Source organism: Nicotiana tabacum, chromosome 22, assembly GCF_000715075.1.
Source record: "Nicotiana tabacum cultivar K326 chromosome 22, ASM71507v2, whole genome shotgun sequence".
Classification (NCBI taxonomy): Eukaryota; Viridiplantae; Streptophyta; class Magnoliopsida; order Solanales; family Solanaceae; genus Nicotiana; species Nicotiana tabacum.
Window position 1 is genome coordinate 199,404,255 of NC_134101.1, and position 15,263 is coordinate 199,419,517.

The 15,263-nt window shown below is 40.0% G+C and overlaps 1 protein-coding gene across 1 annotated transcript; it reads right to left on the reverse strand.

The window, feature by feature from the left end:
• Nucleotides 1-6,468: 6,468 nt before the first annotated feature.
• On the reverse strand, nt 6,469-7,956 carry LOC107821914 (uncharacterized). Its single transcript, XM_016648377.2, has 2 exons — nt 7,606-7,956; nt 6,469-6,668 (listed from the first exon to the last, which is right to left on the reverse strand). Exon 1 carries the CDS (start codon nt 7,893-7,895, stop codon nt 7,638-7,640), a length of 258 nt encoding a protein of 85 aa, XP_016503863.1. The 5' UTR covers nt 7,896-7,956; the 3' UTR covers nt 6,469-6,668; nt 7,606-7,637.
• Nucleotides 7,957-15,263: the final 7,307 nt, after the last annotated feature.

The following is a 15,263-nucleotide window of genomic DNA, read 5'->3' on the forward strand; positions in this document are numbered from 1 at the left end:
CTTACCGCGGCCGCAATCTTGCTTTCGCGGCTGCGTAATTCTAACCGTGATCCATGTTTTTAACTTCTGGATCTGGGTTGAGCATGGTTTCGCAGATCACATAATTTGCATCGTGGTCGCGTAACACACTTCTGCGGCCGCATAATTCTAACACGGACCGCTCTTCTTGTTTTAGCTTGTAATGTGAACTCTCTTAATCTCAGCAACCGCGGTTCGTATAATTCCAATCGCGGCAGCGGCAGTACTTTTGTGGCCTCACTTTTCTGGTAGCCCAACAATCCATATCTCTGAATCTTCATTTCGCGAACCTCGAAATAGTGTTCACGACCGCGTTGATACTTTCGGGGCAGCACTTTTCTGAGGCAGTCCGTATTTCATATCTTTTGGCCCAGGCTTGGTTTTTGTTCAAGTTTTGCTATGAGTTGATTATGGCTCCTTTGGCTCATTTTGAACAATCCCTACAATCAAGCATATTACACTAGTTTCCAGGAATACCTTCACGCATTTTTGGCCTAAAACTTCAAGTAAAAGAGAGCAAATAATTGGTTAAAATCCCTACTTATCAGAGCTTCAACCCAATGTATAAACGACTAGGAGACATCTGAGTTCGTAAATATAAAAGGTAAGGTCCTTACACATTTTATGTCTATAAAGAATATATCTAGTTTGATCGAATCAATCGGTTTTGAAATTTAGCCAAGGCAAAGGTTACCTTCGTCAAAGAGTAACTATATCCGGATGAATCATTCAAATACACGAAATTAAGACTTTGTTTCATTTCTGTCAGATCCTCTGAATTCAAAGCAACTCGGAGCCGTTATTTGACTCAGATCTTATTCGGACTTTGGAAGTCAAACAGTTTGAGCGATGAAAAAATTATGCAAAGGCGACGATGATACATTAGTAGTACTGAATATGAGACACAAGTTATAATAAGTCCTAAGAAAAAAGCAAATTCGGAAAAATTAAAGGTCACGATGTATAGCAAAAGGTAATTATGTATATTTACCAAAAAATATTTATAGAGGCACGAGAAACGGCCCCAAAGCAAAATATGTACGAGCATAGAGAATCAGAATTAACATAAACTAAGGCATTCCCTGCCTAATCTTCATTAGAGCGCAACTTGCTATTTGACCCCTCGGGCTGGTAGTTCACTTTGGCCTCGACTTTGAACCTCTTGGCCTCTTAAATCTTGGCCACTATGTCAACCCCCGTGGCTTGGATCTCCTTGAAAACCTCCCTCCAAGATAGCCACCTCACATACTATATCTTCATTTTAATCCGGGCTTCGACTATCTCGACGTCACTCTTATAATAGGTCAGCATATCCTGGGCGTCTGAGATCTTGCTCAAAGCCACTTCCAATTGGGAATTCAGCGCAAATATACTCTTGACCAAGAGTATCGCCCTCTTCCACGGCTGAGGTGAGTTGTGCCTAGAGCTCCTCATTCATCCGAGAGTTTATTCGGCCTTGTCTTTCATCACTCGGAGTTGTTCCTTAGTCGACCCCAAATCCTCTATGGTGGCATCCTACTCTGATGCCAGGCAATCCATTTTGCCCCTCAACCCATCGACTGTAGCCTTGACCCCATTCATCTCGGTCCTGAGCTAGTTGATCAGAGTAATATTTTCCTAGACCTGGGAGGTTGCGGCATTAGCATTAACGTTTAACCTCTCATTATCAAACTCGAGCTCTCTTACCTTCTCAACTAAAAGGGCATAGTCCTGTTTTACTTTCGAGGCTTCTTTCTGGGCCTTCTTCAGTTTTGCCTGAAGAGTGGAGGGGTCAGCCATGTTCCTAAGGACTTCATCCTTTTTGCTCACAAAGAGCTTTGTACATCTCTGTTTGCCGGACTTTTTCCTTGAACCCGAATTCGAGATGACTCATCTTCATCTTCGATTGGGAGAAGCTCTCGTGGGGAAGTACCAGTGCTTGAGATATGGAGAAAGAAGACTGTTAAAGACAGTTCGAGAAACAAGAATGCGCTAAAATAAAAGGGAAAGAAGACATACCCGATTAAATGCCTGCTAAGCCTTATTGAAAATGTTTGTCCCTCCTACCTTGTTCATCTTTATTTGTGTAACACCCCAGACTTTAGACAGAGTCCCACATTGGCAAAACACAAGAGAGATGCTGGGTATATAAGTTAACAAGCCTTAGACCCTAGTGACGCATTTTAAACCCGTGAGGGCCTAGGCCCAGGGCGAACAATATCACTAGCGGGCGGGGCTGTTAAAGATGGTATCAGAGCCACTCTTGTATCAGCTTTGCTGATGGTAGGCAAATCCCGGTTAGGCAGGGCAAACCTCAGTACTAAGTCTAGGCAAATCCAATGCGGTAAGGCAAACCTCAGCGAGGATGCTAAGTCCATAAGAGGGGGTATATGTAACACCCTAGACTTTAGATAGAGTCCCACATCGTCAAAACACAAGAGAGATGCTGGGTATATAAGTTAACAAGCCTAGACCCTAGTGACGCATTTTAAACCCGTGAGGGACTAGTCCCAAGGAGGACAATATCACTAGCGGGCTGGACTGTTAAAGATAGTATCAGAGCCACTCTTGTATCTGCTTTGCCGATGGTGAGTCAGAGTTCAACTGAGTTTAGGCAAATCCCAGTTAGGCGGGGCAAACCTCAGTACTAAGTCTAGGCGAATCCGATGCGGTGGGGCAAACCTTAGCGAGGACACTAAGTCCATAAGAGGGGGTATATGTAACACCCCAGACTTTAGACAGAGTCTCACATCGTCAAAACACAAAAGAGATGCTAGTTATATAAGTTAACAAGCCTTAGACCCTAGTGACATATTTTAAACACGTGAGGGCCTAGGCCCAGAGCGGAAAATATCACTAGGGGGATGGGCTGTTAAAATTTGGTCCTCCTCGGTTACCAAGGAACAGAGATAGCTGGCTACTCCGACTGGCCCGAATAACATGTTAGTGTCCACTAGCACCGAGAATATGAGCGTCCTTTTTCGCTTGAGGTCCGCACTCGGGGCGGGAAATTGCTTCTCCAGCTTTGAGCTCGAACTCGACCCACCTGATTCAGGTTGCACAAGCTTTTTCGGGATCTCCAGACAGCCAAATTCAGAGTAGTCTTCCAACACACCAATGTCCATACCCTAAAAAATGAGTTAGTGGCATCAGACACAACCTGGGACATTTCGGTCGTCTTCTCTTCAGTGGCTCGGCCCTCATTTAAAGTGTCATACCCTTAGAGTGGTGACTCATGGCTATCGATAATAGTGTCGCCTTCAGAAATGACCCTTCTCGGGACTGGAGGGACTTCTTTCGAAGCATCAACCACATGTTCTTCTTCTAGCCCTCCAGTTAATGAGGGTTTATCTTTACAAGCATCCTCTACTAGGTCCACCAACTCTTGATCAGTATTGCTCGAGCTTTTCAGCTCTTGGTTTGTGTTTTCCAAATCCACTGACTCAATCATTGTTTTCCAAATCTTTCAGCTCTTGGTTGGTGTTTTCCATATCTTAGTCATCCTTGGAAAAATCCTTGAACTAACGAAAAGCTTTTGGCCTTGGGTCCGGGCATCCAAAGTCTTTTCTTTGCTGCTCTTCTTGACCACTTTCTTGATCTCGGTAGGAGCATCCGAGGAGTTGGGGGATCTCTTTTTATTCTTCGTTTTCTCCTCATTCTCTATAGCAACATCTGCAACGGGCTGTAGAGATGCTGAGGGTTTGGAAGATGAGGTTGATATCGTGGTATCGACGACTTCCCGAAGCTTGGTGGTCAGCGGAAAGCTTGTGAAAAAATGAATGAATGTTGTGTCAATGTTGAAATAAAGAGCGATAATGAAGAGATCTACCAGTAAAAAGCACTCACCAAGGGAACAAGCCTCCCACTTACCTTTGGAGAGCTTATGCCACTCGCACTAGGAGTAGATGAGTTGCTTGCATATACCCTCGATCCACTCCTTCTAATGTGGGAACAAATTGGGACTCGGGGGGGGGGCAGCTGCACATCGGATGAGATATGTCATGAGTGGGAAAAGCAAATACAAGAAAATTTTTTGATGGCTTAAGAGAAAGTAAACTTATGATTCGAGTTCTACTTCTCAAGGAACAACATGAATTCGGGAGAAATGAGGTCCTAGGTCATTATCCGAACGAACCTCCCTTGCCAACCTCGGTCCCTATCTTCGTCTATGCAGGAGAAGGGAGCTTTCTTTGCTTGTCCGTTAAGTTTGATTAACCCACCTCGAAAGATCCAGGGGCTGTACACTTGAAGCAAGTGATCAACTGTGTACTGTGGCTCGTTCATATTGTTCGCAAAGTGGTAGAGAAGAGTCATAATCCTCCAAAAAGATGGGTGAACTTGCCTGAGGTAAATGTTATATCTCTTGAAAAACTAGAGAACTACGGTGTCAATAGGACCAAACGTGAAAGGATATGTGTAAATACTTAAATACCCCTCCACGTGTGTAGTGATGTCCTCGTCGGGACTGGTAATGACTACGTCCTTGAATTCCCATTTGCAGTCCTCTTGGACAGTCCTAAGTGTCTCCTTAGTAATACAACAAACATACCTCCCAGCATCATCACCCTGATCTCCTTGTGCGGAGACTTTCTCGACTTTGAAGTCGTTATCTATGGATCAGTCGCCAGAGATAAAATATGTAAGAGGAGGTCCCGGGGCTACTACCGCAGGCGCTACCTCGATGCCGGTGGCCAAGGATGAGGTCATCGATACAGTGCTTTGAGGTACTGATTTTGAGGTCTTCGCCATCCCTGTATGAGAATATGAAGATCTGGGGATTTCATATGAAGGAATGAAGAACAAGTTATGAAGGTTTGAGGAGATGGATACGAAGTATCAACAAACAGATGAAGATATGAAAAGCTCGAAGGTAACTTAAAGGAAATTTGAACAAAAAAAGTAAAAAAGTGAAAGTAATAAATCAGAGCTTTTATAGGGAAAGAGTAATGATTGCGAGATGTTTCGAATTTGGTAACCACCGAGGGTGCTCAACCGACAACTGACGCGTGTCCAAAGTAAGAGCGACATGACTGATGGAACATTTCCATTCGTTCGCTTGTGCATGACTTACGAGGGAAGGAACCAGGGTCAATTTGTCACTTCTCATTGCTCCTATAATCTACTCTTCGAGAAGTGTGGGGACTATCTGCATATGGGTAAAACGAGGATAGAGTTATCCCCGATTTTCCGTTATCTTGGGTGAGCCCAAAGATACCTACAGATCGGAACCAAGAATGGACGAGTGATATAACGGGGCTCAAGAACGGCCGAACCTGAAAGGAATCAAGCTCGAGTGACATGAAGAATGGAGGGTAAAGGGAAGGCAGTTAAAGGAGACAAATGAGAAGCCGAAATATCCGCCATCAGCCGAATAATGATGCGCGGATCAAGCTCGGTATTGGCTGCGGATCTTATTTCCGTGAGATAGAAGGAAGGAAAAGATTTTTATTTCATTAACATATACCTGGGTTAAAACTCCGTTGCTATGAAAAGAGGAGGACCTCTTCATTTTTCAGACTCACTTTTTTACGAATAACAAGGCAACAAAATTTACTTTAGCTCTCAGTAATCGTTTAAGCATTCTGAAGTTATTTAATCGTTTATTCGGATCTGAGCTCTATATCGAGGGCTCAATCGTTGGCATTTAAGTTAAACGCAAGGCTTAATTACTGCGTTACTTTGGTTTGGTCATTCCATCTTATTTCAATTCAACTATTTACTATTCTTTGATCATTTGTGTTAAATTAAACCACATATTCTTTAAACCGCGTATAAATTTAATTATTATCCATTTTAAGAGGTAAACAACTAGCAATTTGGCAGAGGCCTAGCTCTGCCTTACTTTTTGGAGGCAATTGAGTCTTTTTAATGGTTTACACTACATTTTAGCCGAAAGTGATTCTAAGCTTCTTGTTGAGCATGCGTTCTTTGCAGGTATCACACCCCGTGGAGGATACTCGAAGAAGTAGATGTGGAGCTACAGAAAGTAATCAAGTAGCGGACAAATTGGCATCCTTGAGCCATGATTTAACACAGGCATAGCTATTTTTTGACTTTTCTGGACTCCCACCTCAAATCAGAGGTCTTTTGAACTTGGACAAATGGAGTCTTCCTACCATAAGAACATCGAGCAAGAAAAAAGGCAGAAATTACATTGGATCCTCCTTAATCTTTGGATTACATGTATAAATGTAGGCTCTTTTTTGGGAGTTCATTCAGTCCTGTTTGGCTGAATGGTCCAGTTTCACATGCCACAACGGCATTGCAGTGCATCATTTGCATTTGTGTCATCTCTTTTGTAAAGAGAGTAGTCAATGTAACCTTTTGAAAAGATGAATAAAATGCAATTTTGAAAAGAGAAACGAACGAATGTTGGACCAAGACAATTACGAATTAAATAAATTTATGAGTTATGACCACCCAACATATATTTAGCAAGAACTAAATAAGTCAATACAAGCAGAAAGAAACTGATCAAAAACTTCATTTTTTATTAGCGCGAAAGTACGTTCACAAACTGTCCCAAATTAGGATACATTAGAGCCAATGGAGACTACGCATGGTCATCTTTTATTTTTGTTTATTTTCTCCTATTTACTTTTTCCTCTGCAACTAATGCCATTGGTACATCTAGCTCAAATCTCAGAAATACTTATCACAATTCCCTTTACCTGTCACGCAGAGAAATGTAACTTGAGTCAAAGAAGAAACACACAAAAGAATGAAAGTGACGTGAATAAATTCTATCTTCAGAAAAGAACAAAAACCGCAACTCAAGATGAAGGGAGAATCGAAAATTTTGACTTTAACACTAAGCATCAAATTGTAATGTTTATTTATATATAGAAATAAAGAACATTATATTAGAATTTTTTTTTTTTTTTGGATAGCATATTCTTGGAAACAAGCAATGTAAAACGAGCACTCTATGTAATCCTGAACTCTCTCGATTTAGCGCTTTCAAGAGTGAATTAGCTAGAGCTTTGGTCATAATAGCTAAAATATTTCAGGAAAGAAAATTTTTATCATCGTCAGTAACATATAGTCACAGTATCTTAAGTACGTGCAACTTCTAATTCCCGAATACTACTTTTTCTCAATAATTAGTCAATAACTCCATCCAAATGATAAGTTTTTGGATGACAAAATTTTGGGTTGACATACTTGGCTCTCATGCATACTGATTAAACGACTTGTTCAGTTGTTCTATCGAGCTTGTGACATTTGATCATCTCAAATGTTAATAATGCAGTACAACACATGATATAGCAGTATACCATAATATCCATTAAAGATGATTAACACAAATGACCAACATATCTTTAGCAAATAAGTAAATACAGATTAAATGCTAAACTATGTCCAAAATTGTGTTAGTCTTGTCCCGTGGAAAACATGGTACATTAATAATATCTTGACAGTAGCACTAAAAAGTAAAAAAGTCACATTTATCAATAAAGGAATAAAGAAATACAACAAGTTGTTACGTAGGAGTTGACAGAATCAAATAAAAAAGTTAAATGAACTAACGATTCAAAAAACACAAAATAAATTGGAGTTGATCGAGTAAATGAATTGATATATAGATAGAAATATAAAAGAAGATACCAGGAGTAGAGGAAAATGTGGGAGGATCAGATCTAATCACTGTCGCTACCACTGCTGCTGCTGCTATCATCGTCATGCTTCTTCTCCTTCTTGTCTTTCTTGTCCTTCTTCTTCTTTTTCTTCTCCTCCCCGTCGTTGTGATCTTCGCCATGGAGCTTCTCCTTGATCTTCTCCCTGTGTCCTTCGCCCTTCTCCTTCATCTTCTCCTTGTGCTCCTCGCCCTTCTTGTCTGCGTCCTTGTGGTCTCCCATGTGGAGTTTCTCCTCTATCTTGTGCACTATTCCTGACATTTTTGCTCAGATGTATATTTTACTTTAATGAGTTTGATCAAAATTGCAATTGGAATGAGGATAATGCTGAGTGAGGTAGGTATTTATAGGGAAACGGAGGAAGCTGTCGATACTTTACGTGTACGTAGTTCCAACATCTAATATAAATTTCCACACAAAAAATAACCAAAAGAAAATTGAAAATTTAGGGAAATAAAAAAAAAATTCCAACACAGGCAATATTAAAGGTTTGTTACGCGCAGTTCCGCCTCCACCACTTACGTGGATGGTATATTATAATTCAGCTAAATGGCTTCCCCTCTCCTACCTCTTATTCCTCCAATCTTTACGGACATCTTGAACACTTTCTCACAAGGAAAAAGAAAGAGAAAATAAATAATTTAGTCATTTTTACTTTAGGGGTATTATAAGGGTAAGACAAGGTTGTGGTTCAAACTAAAGATGTTAATTGGGCCGAGCCGGCCAATAACAACCCGATTTTACCCGATTCAGCCCGGGTAAGCCCGATCCGGTAAGGGGTGGGACGGGTTTGCTAGGGTAGTGGGGTTGTGCCGGATGGGGTTTGGTCTTTTTTAGCTACCGTTGCATCGGAACCCAGCTAGCCCGGTAACCCGTTCAAGTAACCGTGTTCCAACCCGGTCCATCCCGATTAAAGCTGCATAATTTGTTTTAAAATTCTGACCATTGCCAAGAGTCAAAATCAAAAATGATCGTTGGGCAACGGTCATTTTTTGCACTTTTAGCGATTTTGGCTATCCCCCTACTAAAATAGCCCCTCCACCCCTAATAATTGATAAATTGTATTTTTAGCCTTTTAATAACTATAAATAGCCCTCGTCTTCTTCATTTTACTCACAACTTGCTTTCTTCTTCTACTCGAATTCTCTCTCAATTCCCTCTTGATTATTGAATTGCTTATTGCTCTCAAGTTCTCTATTAATTAATATTAAAAGTTTTATCAATTATTTACAGTAGCCACTACAAAATTACAATTATCAAATGAAGTGTAGTTACCATTTTTATTAGGTTCAAGTTCAATCATGTCACGTGCTTCTATAATGCACTCACATGTTTGAGAACACTTTGAGGTGGTAGAAGAAAATGAAGAAGTTCACAAAGTTGAGTGCATGAACTGTGGTCGAGTCTTTAATGTTCGTCGAAAGTGGGAGGGCACATCTGCTTTAAGGAGGCATATCAAAGGTTGTCTTGAGCGTCCTTTAGGAATTCGTATTTAAGTGGATTTTAGACAATTTGTGTTATTTTGAATTTGTTAGACTAATTTAAGTTTAATGTGTTAGTTTATTAGACAAGTTAATTTGAAGTATTATTATGCAATAAAAATATAAAATAAAAGCCTTTGAAGTTTGATCCTTACATAATGGTCTTATTAAATAATTTTATGTAGCCACTTAATTTCAATTTTAAAATTTTAAAATTCAAATTTCAAACTTTAAACTTTAAAGTTTAAAAGTTTAATGTTATGCCTTAAAATACTTATGGTTTCCCTAAAATCGTATAACAATTGAATTTATACGTGGTTGTAAGGATACGTGATATAACTTGGTACAACTTAAAAGAATAGATTAATATTGAAATTGATGATAAAAGAATAAATGCAAATCACATGAATCAAATAGTCTTGGCCCTCGAGTTCAGTCACCATTGAACCAAAGATGTTTTAACTGACGTATGAACAAAGTCACAAGATAATATAAGCTAGAAAATGACAGTATATTGCTTTATGTTGCGTAAAAATGACGTGGTTTACAAATGATCGGACCCTTTTTATATAGTAGGGGAGTCCTACTCTTTATACAGTTCTATATGAGGTAAGAAATCTCATGATTAGCTAATTAATCGGCCCATCATTGATACATGCCGAGATTTCTGCCGTGATCTACAACCAATCGCAAATATTTCGTCCTTCTGTTATTTGACTTGGCAAATTTCCCTCGATCTTGCTCGGTCTCTATCTTGCTCGGTCTCGATCCTGCTCGATCTCGATCTTGAACGGTCTCGATCCTGCTCGATCTCGATCTTGAACGGTCTCTGGTTCACGAGCTCGACGATCTAACTTTTCACCATGGTTCGATATAACACAAGGTCGGACCTTAATCTATCATATTCCAGTATTGATTAGTCTCACAAGGGGCGAGCACGGTTTTGACCATATACACATAGTCCCCTCAACTCGGAGAGAAGATGACGAGACAATATGAACTTCCGAACCCCATCTTGATGGGCCATGATATAAGCGATGAACAGTCACTGAGATACCGGACTATGCGTAAGCAACAAATGGATACCGAAACATCCCGTTGGTCCAATTACCAAGGCATTAAATGCCTGTCAGTTGCTGGTCGACCACTATGGGTTCTGAACCATCACCAACAAGTTATAAGTACCCTAACTTTCCTTTATTCAAACATTATGTTCAAAGCTCCTCCTATTCTTGTTTTTTTTAAAATCCCTTTGCTTTGCAACTCTTGCACTTAAATTTCTTTAGCTTTTAGCAAACCGCATACCATCCTAATTCCCTTTTCTTCTATTCTACAATGGAAAACACTTCTAAGACTGTACCGCAAAAGGAAGCTGCCTCTTCATCACGACCCGCAAGCGATGGGGCTGCGGCGAAACCTCACCTTGAGGAATTCATTTCGGCAGGGTGACCTACTGTTGCTTATTTTAAGGTTGAAAAGACCTCCTTGGTACCGGGTCGATGTGAGCCGGACTTGAGATACATATGAAAAATTACTGATAATCTCCTCACCAAGGTTAAAGAGGATTGTAACTGGGTCAATAAGCATGTTGTGGTACCTTCGCCCGGGAATCGATCACTACCCACGTGGAGGGTTTTCTAAGTATTTACGATTACCCTTTCATGATGGGTTCCTTAGACCCTATCATCATTGCCTTCTGCAAGAGGTACAATGTGACTCTTGGCCAGATCCACCCTTCCTTCTGGAGGATAGTGATTCTCCTCTTATTCTTTGTAAGTAAAATCGAGGGATGTCCCTTTACCCTCAATCACCTTATGTGCCTCTACAGTCCCCGACTCTATTGAGGGGGGCTTCTCAAGCTTGCTCGCCGGGCCAGTAAGGCCCCATTCTAGAGTATAGACGAAGCTCGGAACCGAGGTTATATGGGCCAATTTGTTCGAATAAAGACTTCAGGCCTGATTCCTGCCAAATACATGCCATTTCCTGAGAAATGGAACATGAAACGTAAGTAGTACTTCGTCTTGAAGGTTCAATCTTGCTGCTTTCCCTCTTATTTCCTTCCTTATCGATGTTTTTGGTGTTGCAGCTATGGGTAAGGTGGAGGAAGTAGTTCATGAACTCAAGGAATATGATAGATTACAAGTACTTCGGTTATAACTACTTTACTTTATGTTTTGATGATCTAACAAACTTACTATCCAAAACTAGATAAGGAACCTGTTACACATTTACAAGACCTCAAGTTTACAAGATTTCAAGCTGGGATTTAGCATGGAAATATGATTCAACTTCTCAGAGTGGAAGGAATAGCTGAGGGATCAGGTCCCTACCAGTTCCCCGATGAGACTGCACGAAGGCAACTTTCTAGCTAGAATGTTGCTGCCTGCACACGCTACTGTGCAGAACAGTGCTGCAGTCAACTTTACAGGGAAGACTTTTTACCTACCTTGCTTGCATCATTGTAAGTGATGTCACATAATTATATATGCATTCAAGGGAGGTAACACAAACACACTTGAACATTAAGAGAATACATACATGCTCACTTACGTGATCATTCAGCTAGCAAGTTTCAATTGCCTCAAGAATAACGAACAAAGAAACTACGGACCTGTTCCCACATTGAGTTATTGTGTGTCCTTAGTTGAGTTGTAACTTTGTAATAGTTCTTCAAATTGTAATTCCTATCCAGCTTATTTAGAAGCACTTTATAGGAACATCTTCATAAACCTTAAACCTGCGTGTTTAAGTCTTGGCTAGAGTTAGTCATGTTTTAAAGTCTTTGTAATAGAGTTATTGCAATGTGGCTTGTAATAGGTGTATTACAAGGTAGTGAGGGATTAAGCGTTTAATTCTTACATTGCATAGGTTGTAATCTAAAAGTTGCTTAGTAGTGAAGTTTAAATCCTACAAGGGTAGGTCGTGGTTTTTAATCCCGTTGAGCTGGAAATTTTCCACGTAAAATTTCTCCTGTCATTTAACTTCTATTCTGTATGTGTGTACTGTTGATCCTGATAGAGAACTTGGTTCTCTATAGAAGTTGGTGGACGCATAGATTCTATCAATTAGTACCATAGTAGGTTCTTTCTATCAAGTTAACACCTAGAAAGGATCCTCATGGCTGCTCCTCCAAACTTTGAAGAAGGCCAGTCCACGTACTGACCTCCTAGATTCAACGGTCAATACTATGGGTGGTGGAAAACTGGGATGCATGACTTCATCATGGCTAAAGGCTCTGAGTTATGGGATGTAATATGCGATGGACCCTTTGTCCCTACAAAGAACCTTGACGATCCAGCTGTAGCCATTCCTAAGACGAGGAAAGAATTGAATGACGCTGATAGAAAAAGAATTTTTGAGCAAAGAAAATTCTTGTGTGTGGTATTGGCCATGATGAATATAACAGGATATTAGCTTGTCAATTAGAAAAAGAGATCTGGGAGGCTCTTCAGACAGCTCACGAGGGAACAACTCAGGTGAAGCAATCTAAGATTGATATGGTCACAACATAATATGAGCTCTTGAGAATGAAAGATGATGAATCCATCCAAGAGATGCATACTCGATTCACCTCCATCATCAATAGGATTCACTCTCTTGGTGAAAGTATTCCAAGAAACAAGCTTGAAAGAAAAATGCTTAGTGTACTGCCCAGTTCTTGGGAAAGCAAAGTTAATGTCATTACAGAGGCTAAGGACTAGCAGACACTGACCATGGATGAACTTGTTGGAAACTTGAAAACCTATGAAATGAAGAAGAAGACGAAGAAGAAGAAGAAGAAGAAGAAGAAGAAGAAGAAGAAGAAGAAGAAGAAGAAGAAGAAGAAGAAGAAGAAGAAGAAGAAGAAGAAGAAGAAGAAGAAGAAGAAGAAGAAGAAGAAGAAGAAGAAGAAGAAGAAAAAGAGAAGGACAATGAAAGAAGAGAGCCCAAGAGGGAGAAGAACCTGGTCCTCAAGACGGACATTAATGACTCAAGTGGTTAAGACAGGGGCATAACTTACATGACAAAAAGGTTCTAGAAGATGGTTAGCAGGAATGGAGGCATTCCAAAAAGGGGAAGCTCTAGCAAGCCCAGAAACTATGACCTTTGTCATAAATGTGGCAAGCCAGGATACTTAATCAAGGATTTTCCCCTCCTAAAGCAAGATCAGTATAATAACAACTTTGACAAAGCATCCAAGAGGAACCAGATTCCTAACAAATGCTTCAAGATGTAGAATAATGCTAACAACGTTGTAAAGCAAGCTCTTGCTGCATGGGGAGACTCCGCCAGCGAATCTAAAGAAGAAGACAACCATGGTGGTAGTTCAATGATGGCAATAGAAAAGGAAACAACTAAGTATGATTCAATCTTTGCTCTAATGGCTCAATCTGATGACGATGAAGATGACGACGATGATGAGGTAAACTTTCTGGATCTTCAGAGAAATTTGAAATCTTACTCACCTAAAAAGCTCATGTCATTAGCAAATGTGCTAATTAATGCATACTATAGTCTTATCAATGATAAAGATGCTTTAACTATGAAACTAGGGGAAGCTGAACAAACCAGAGATGACTTAGTAGTCATTGTAGTTGGTTTGAAAGAAACAATAGAGAACCTGAAAGAGAAAAGAATGCCTTAAAAATAGAAAATTGCTAGTATAGAACATGAACGAGATAATTTAATGAAGGTTGTGGTGGACTTAAAAGAAACCATTGAGTGTTCAAGTAAAGAAAAAGAAACCTTGACTGAGAGAGTTGCTATCATTGAGCAAGAAAGAGATTACCTAGTAGTGGTGGTAGTAGACTTGAAAGAAACAATTAAGGAATTTAAAACCATAAATAGGCCTGGAAACTCTGAAAAGGGAAAGGAAATTTCAAGTGAAGCACACATTAAACTTGAAAATGAGTTAAATTTGTTAAAGACTAGTGTGTGCTGAACTTGAGAAAAACAAACAGCTTCAGGAAGAACTAGGGAAAGTAAAGAGTGATCTTGAGAAATCTCTTTAGTCGACCTGGTCCTCGGATGCAATCATTGCCACGTACACCAACTCTGGGGAAACAAGCAAGGGATTGGGTTTCAAAGGGAAAAGATTCCCTACAATCCTCATGGCAAGTATGTTACCGTACCTGACAATTGGCTATATACCCACTATGGCAACAATGGGCACCTCAAGGAAAATTACATGGCCAGGGTTCAGTCTCATTAGAGAAATAAAGTCTTTGCCGAGAGAGCAACTACTGCAAGAGGACCTAGTCTATCAAATAGGAAACCATCTAATAAGAAACACATTTTTCCTGATTGTACTAAGAAAGCACTCATTCATCCTTTCTCTCTTAACAAGGGACCCAAACTTGTTTGGGTTCCTAAATCTAACTCTTAATTTTCGTGTGCAGGGAGCAATGAAGGGAAGCAGCCAATAATGACATATGAATAGCGGCTGCTCAAAGGACATGACTGGGAATAAAATCAATTTTCCTTCACTAAAAAGCCCTGCAATGAGAGACTGTCCTTTTGAAAAATGGTTAATAAGGGGGTACGCTCTAGGAGTTGGAAAATTTGTGTCAAAGGAAATAAGGTGGAATGCTATTTCAAGATATGCACAATCCCAAATCCTGTGACTAGTGAGGTAATGTTGTAGCTAAAAGACACAAGAGTACGTATGTTGATGTGATTGAGCTTCTGCAGAATGGAGACGTAAGTTGGTTTGAAGCTATTGAAAACAATACTGAATCATGGACAAAAGTCTGGAGCATTGCTCGTTGTCTATCTCTGAACAAACATGAAGTGTGCAATGCCTGTAGAAAAGCATGTTAGATCTTCATTCAAGTCCAAAAAGGGACAGACAACACTTTAGAACCAAAGATGAGATCTTTCAAGAAACTGTGGATTTTGTCAAGAAGGTCCAGGTACCAATAAAAACAAACATGGCTTGCATCACATGGAACAAGTTTGGATAATGCTATAAGTGGGCGAATGCTATGTTGAAAGAAGAACTACTCAACCACTTAGCCCAAAGAACACCACCTCAGTTGGAGTTGTTAAAAAAAAGAAAAGGACTCTTGAAAATCTGGGCATGGTCAATATTAATTGATGAATGGTTTGTAAACATCTTGACCAAAGCTGCTGACTCAATTGAGGATATCTGGGTATAACTGTTATGTTC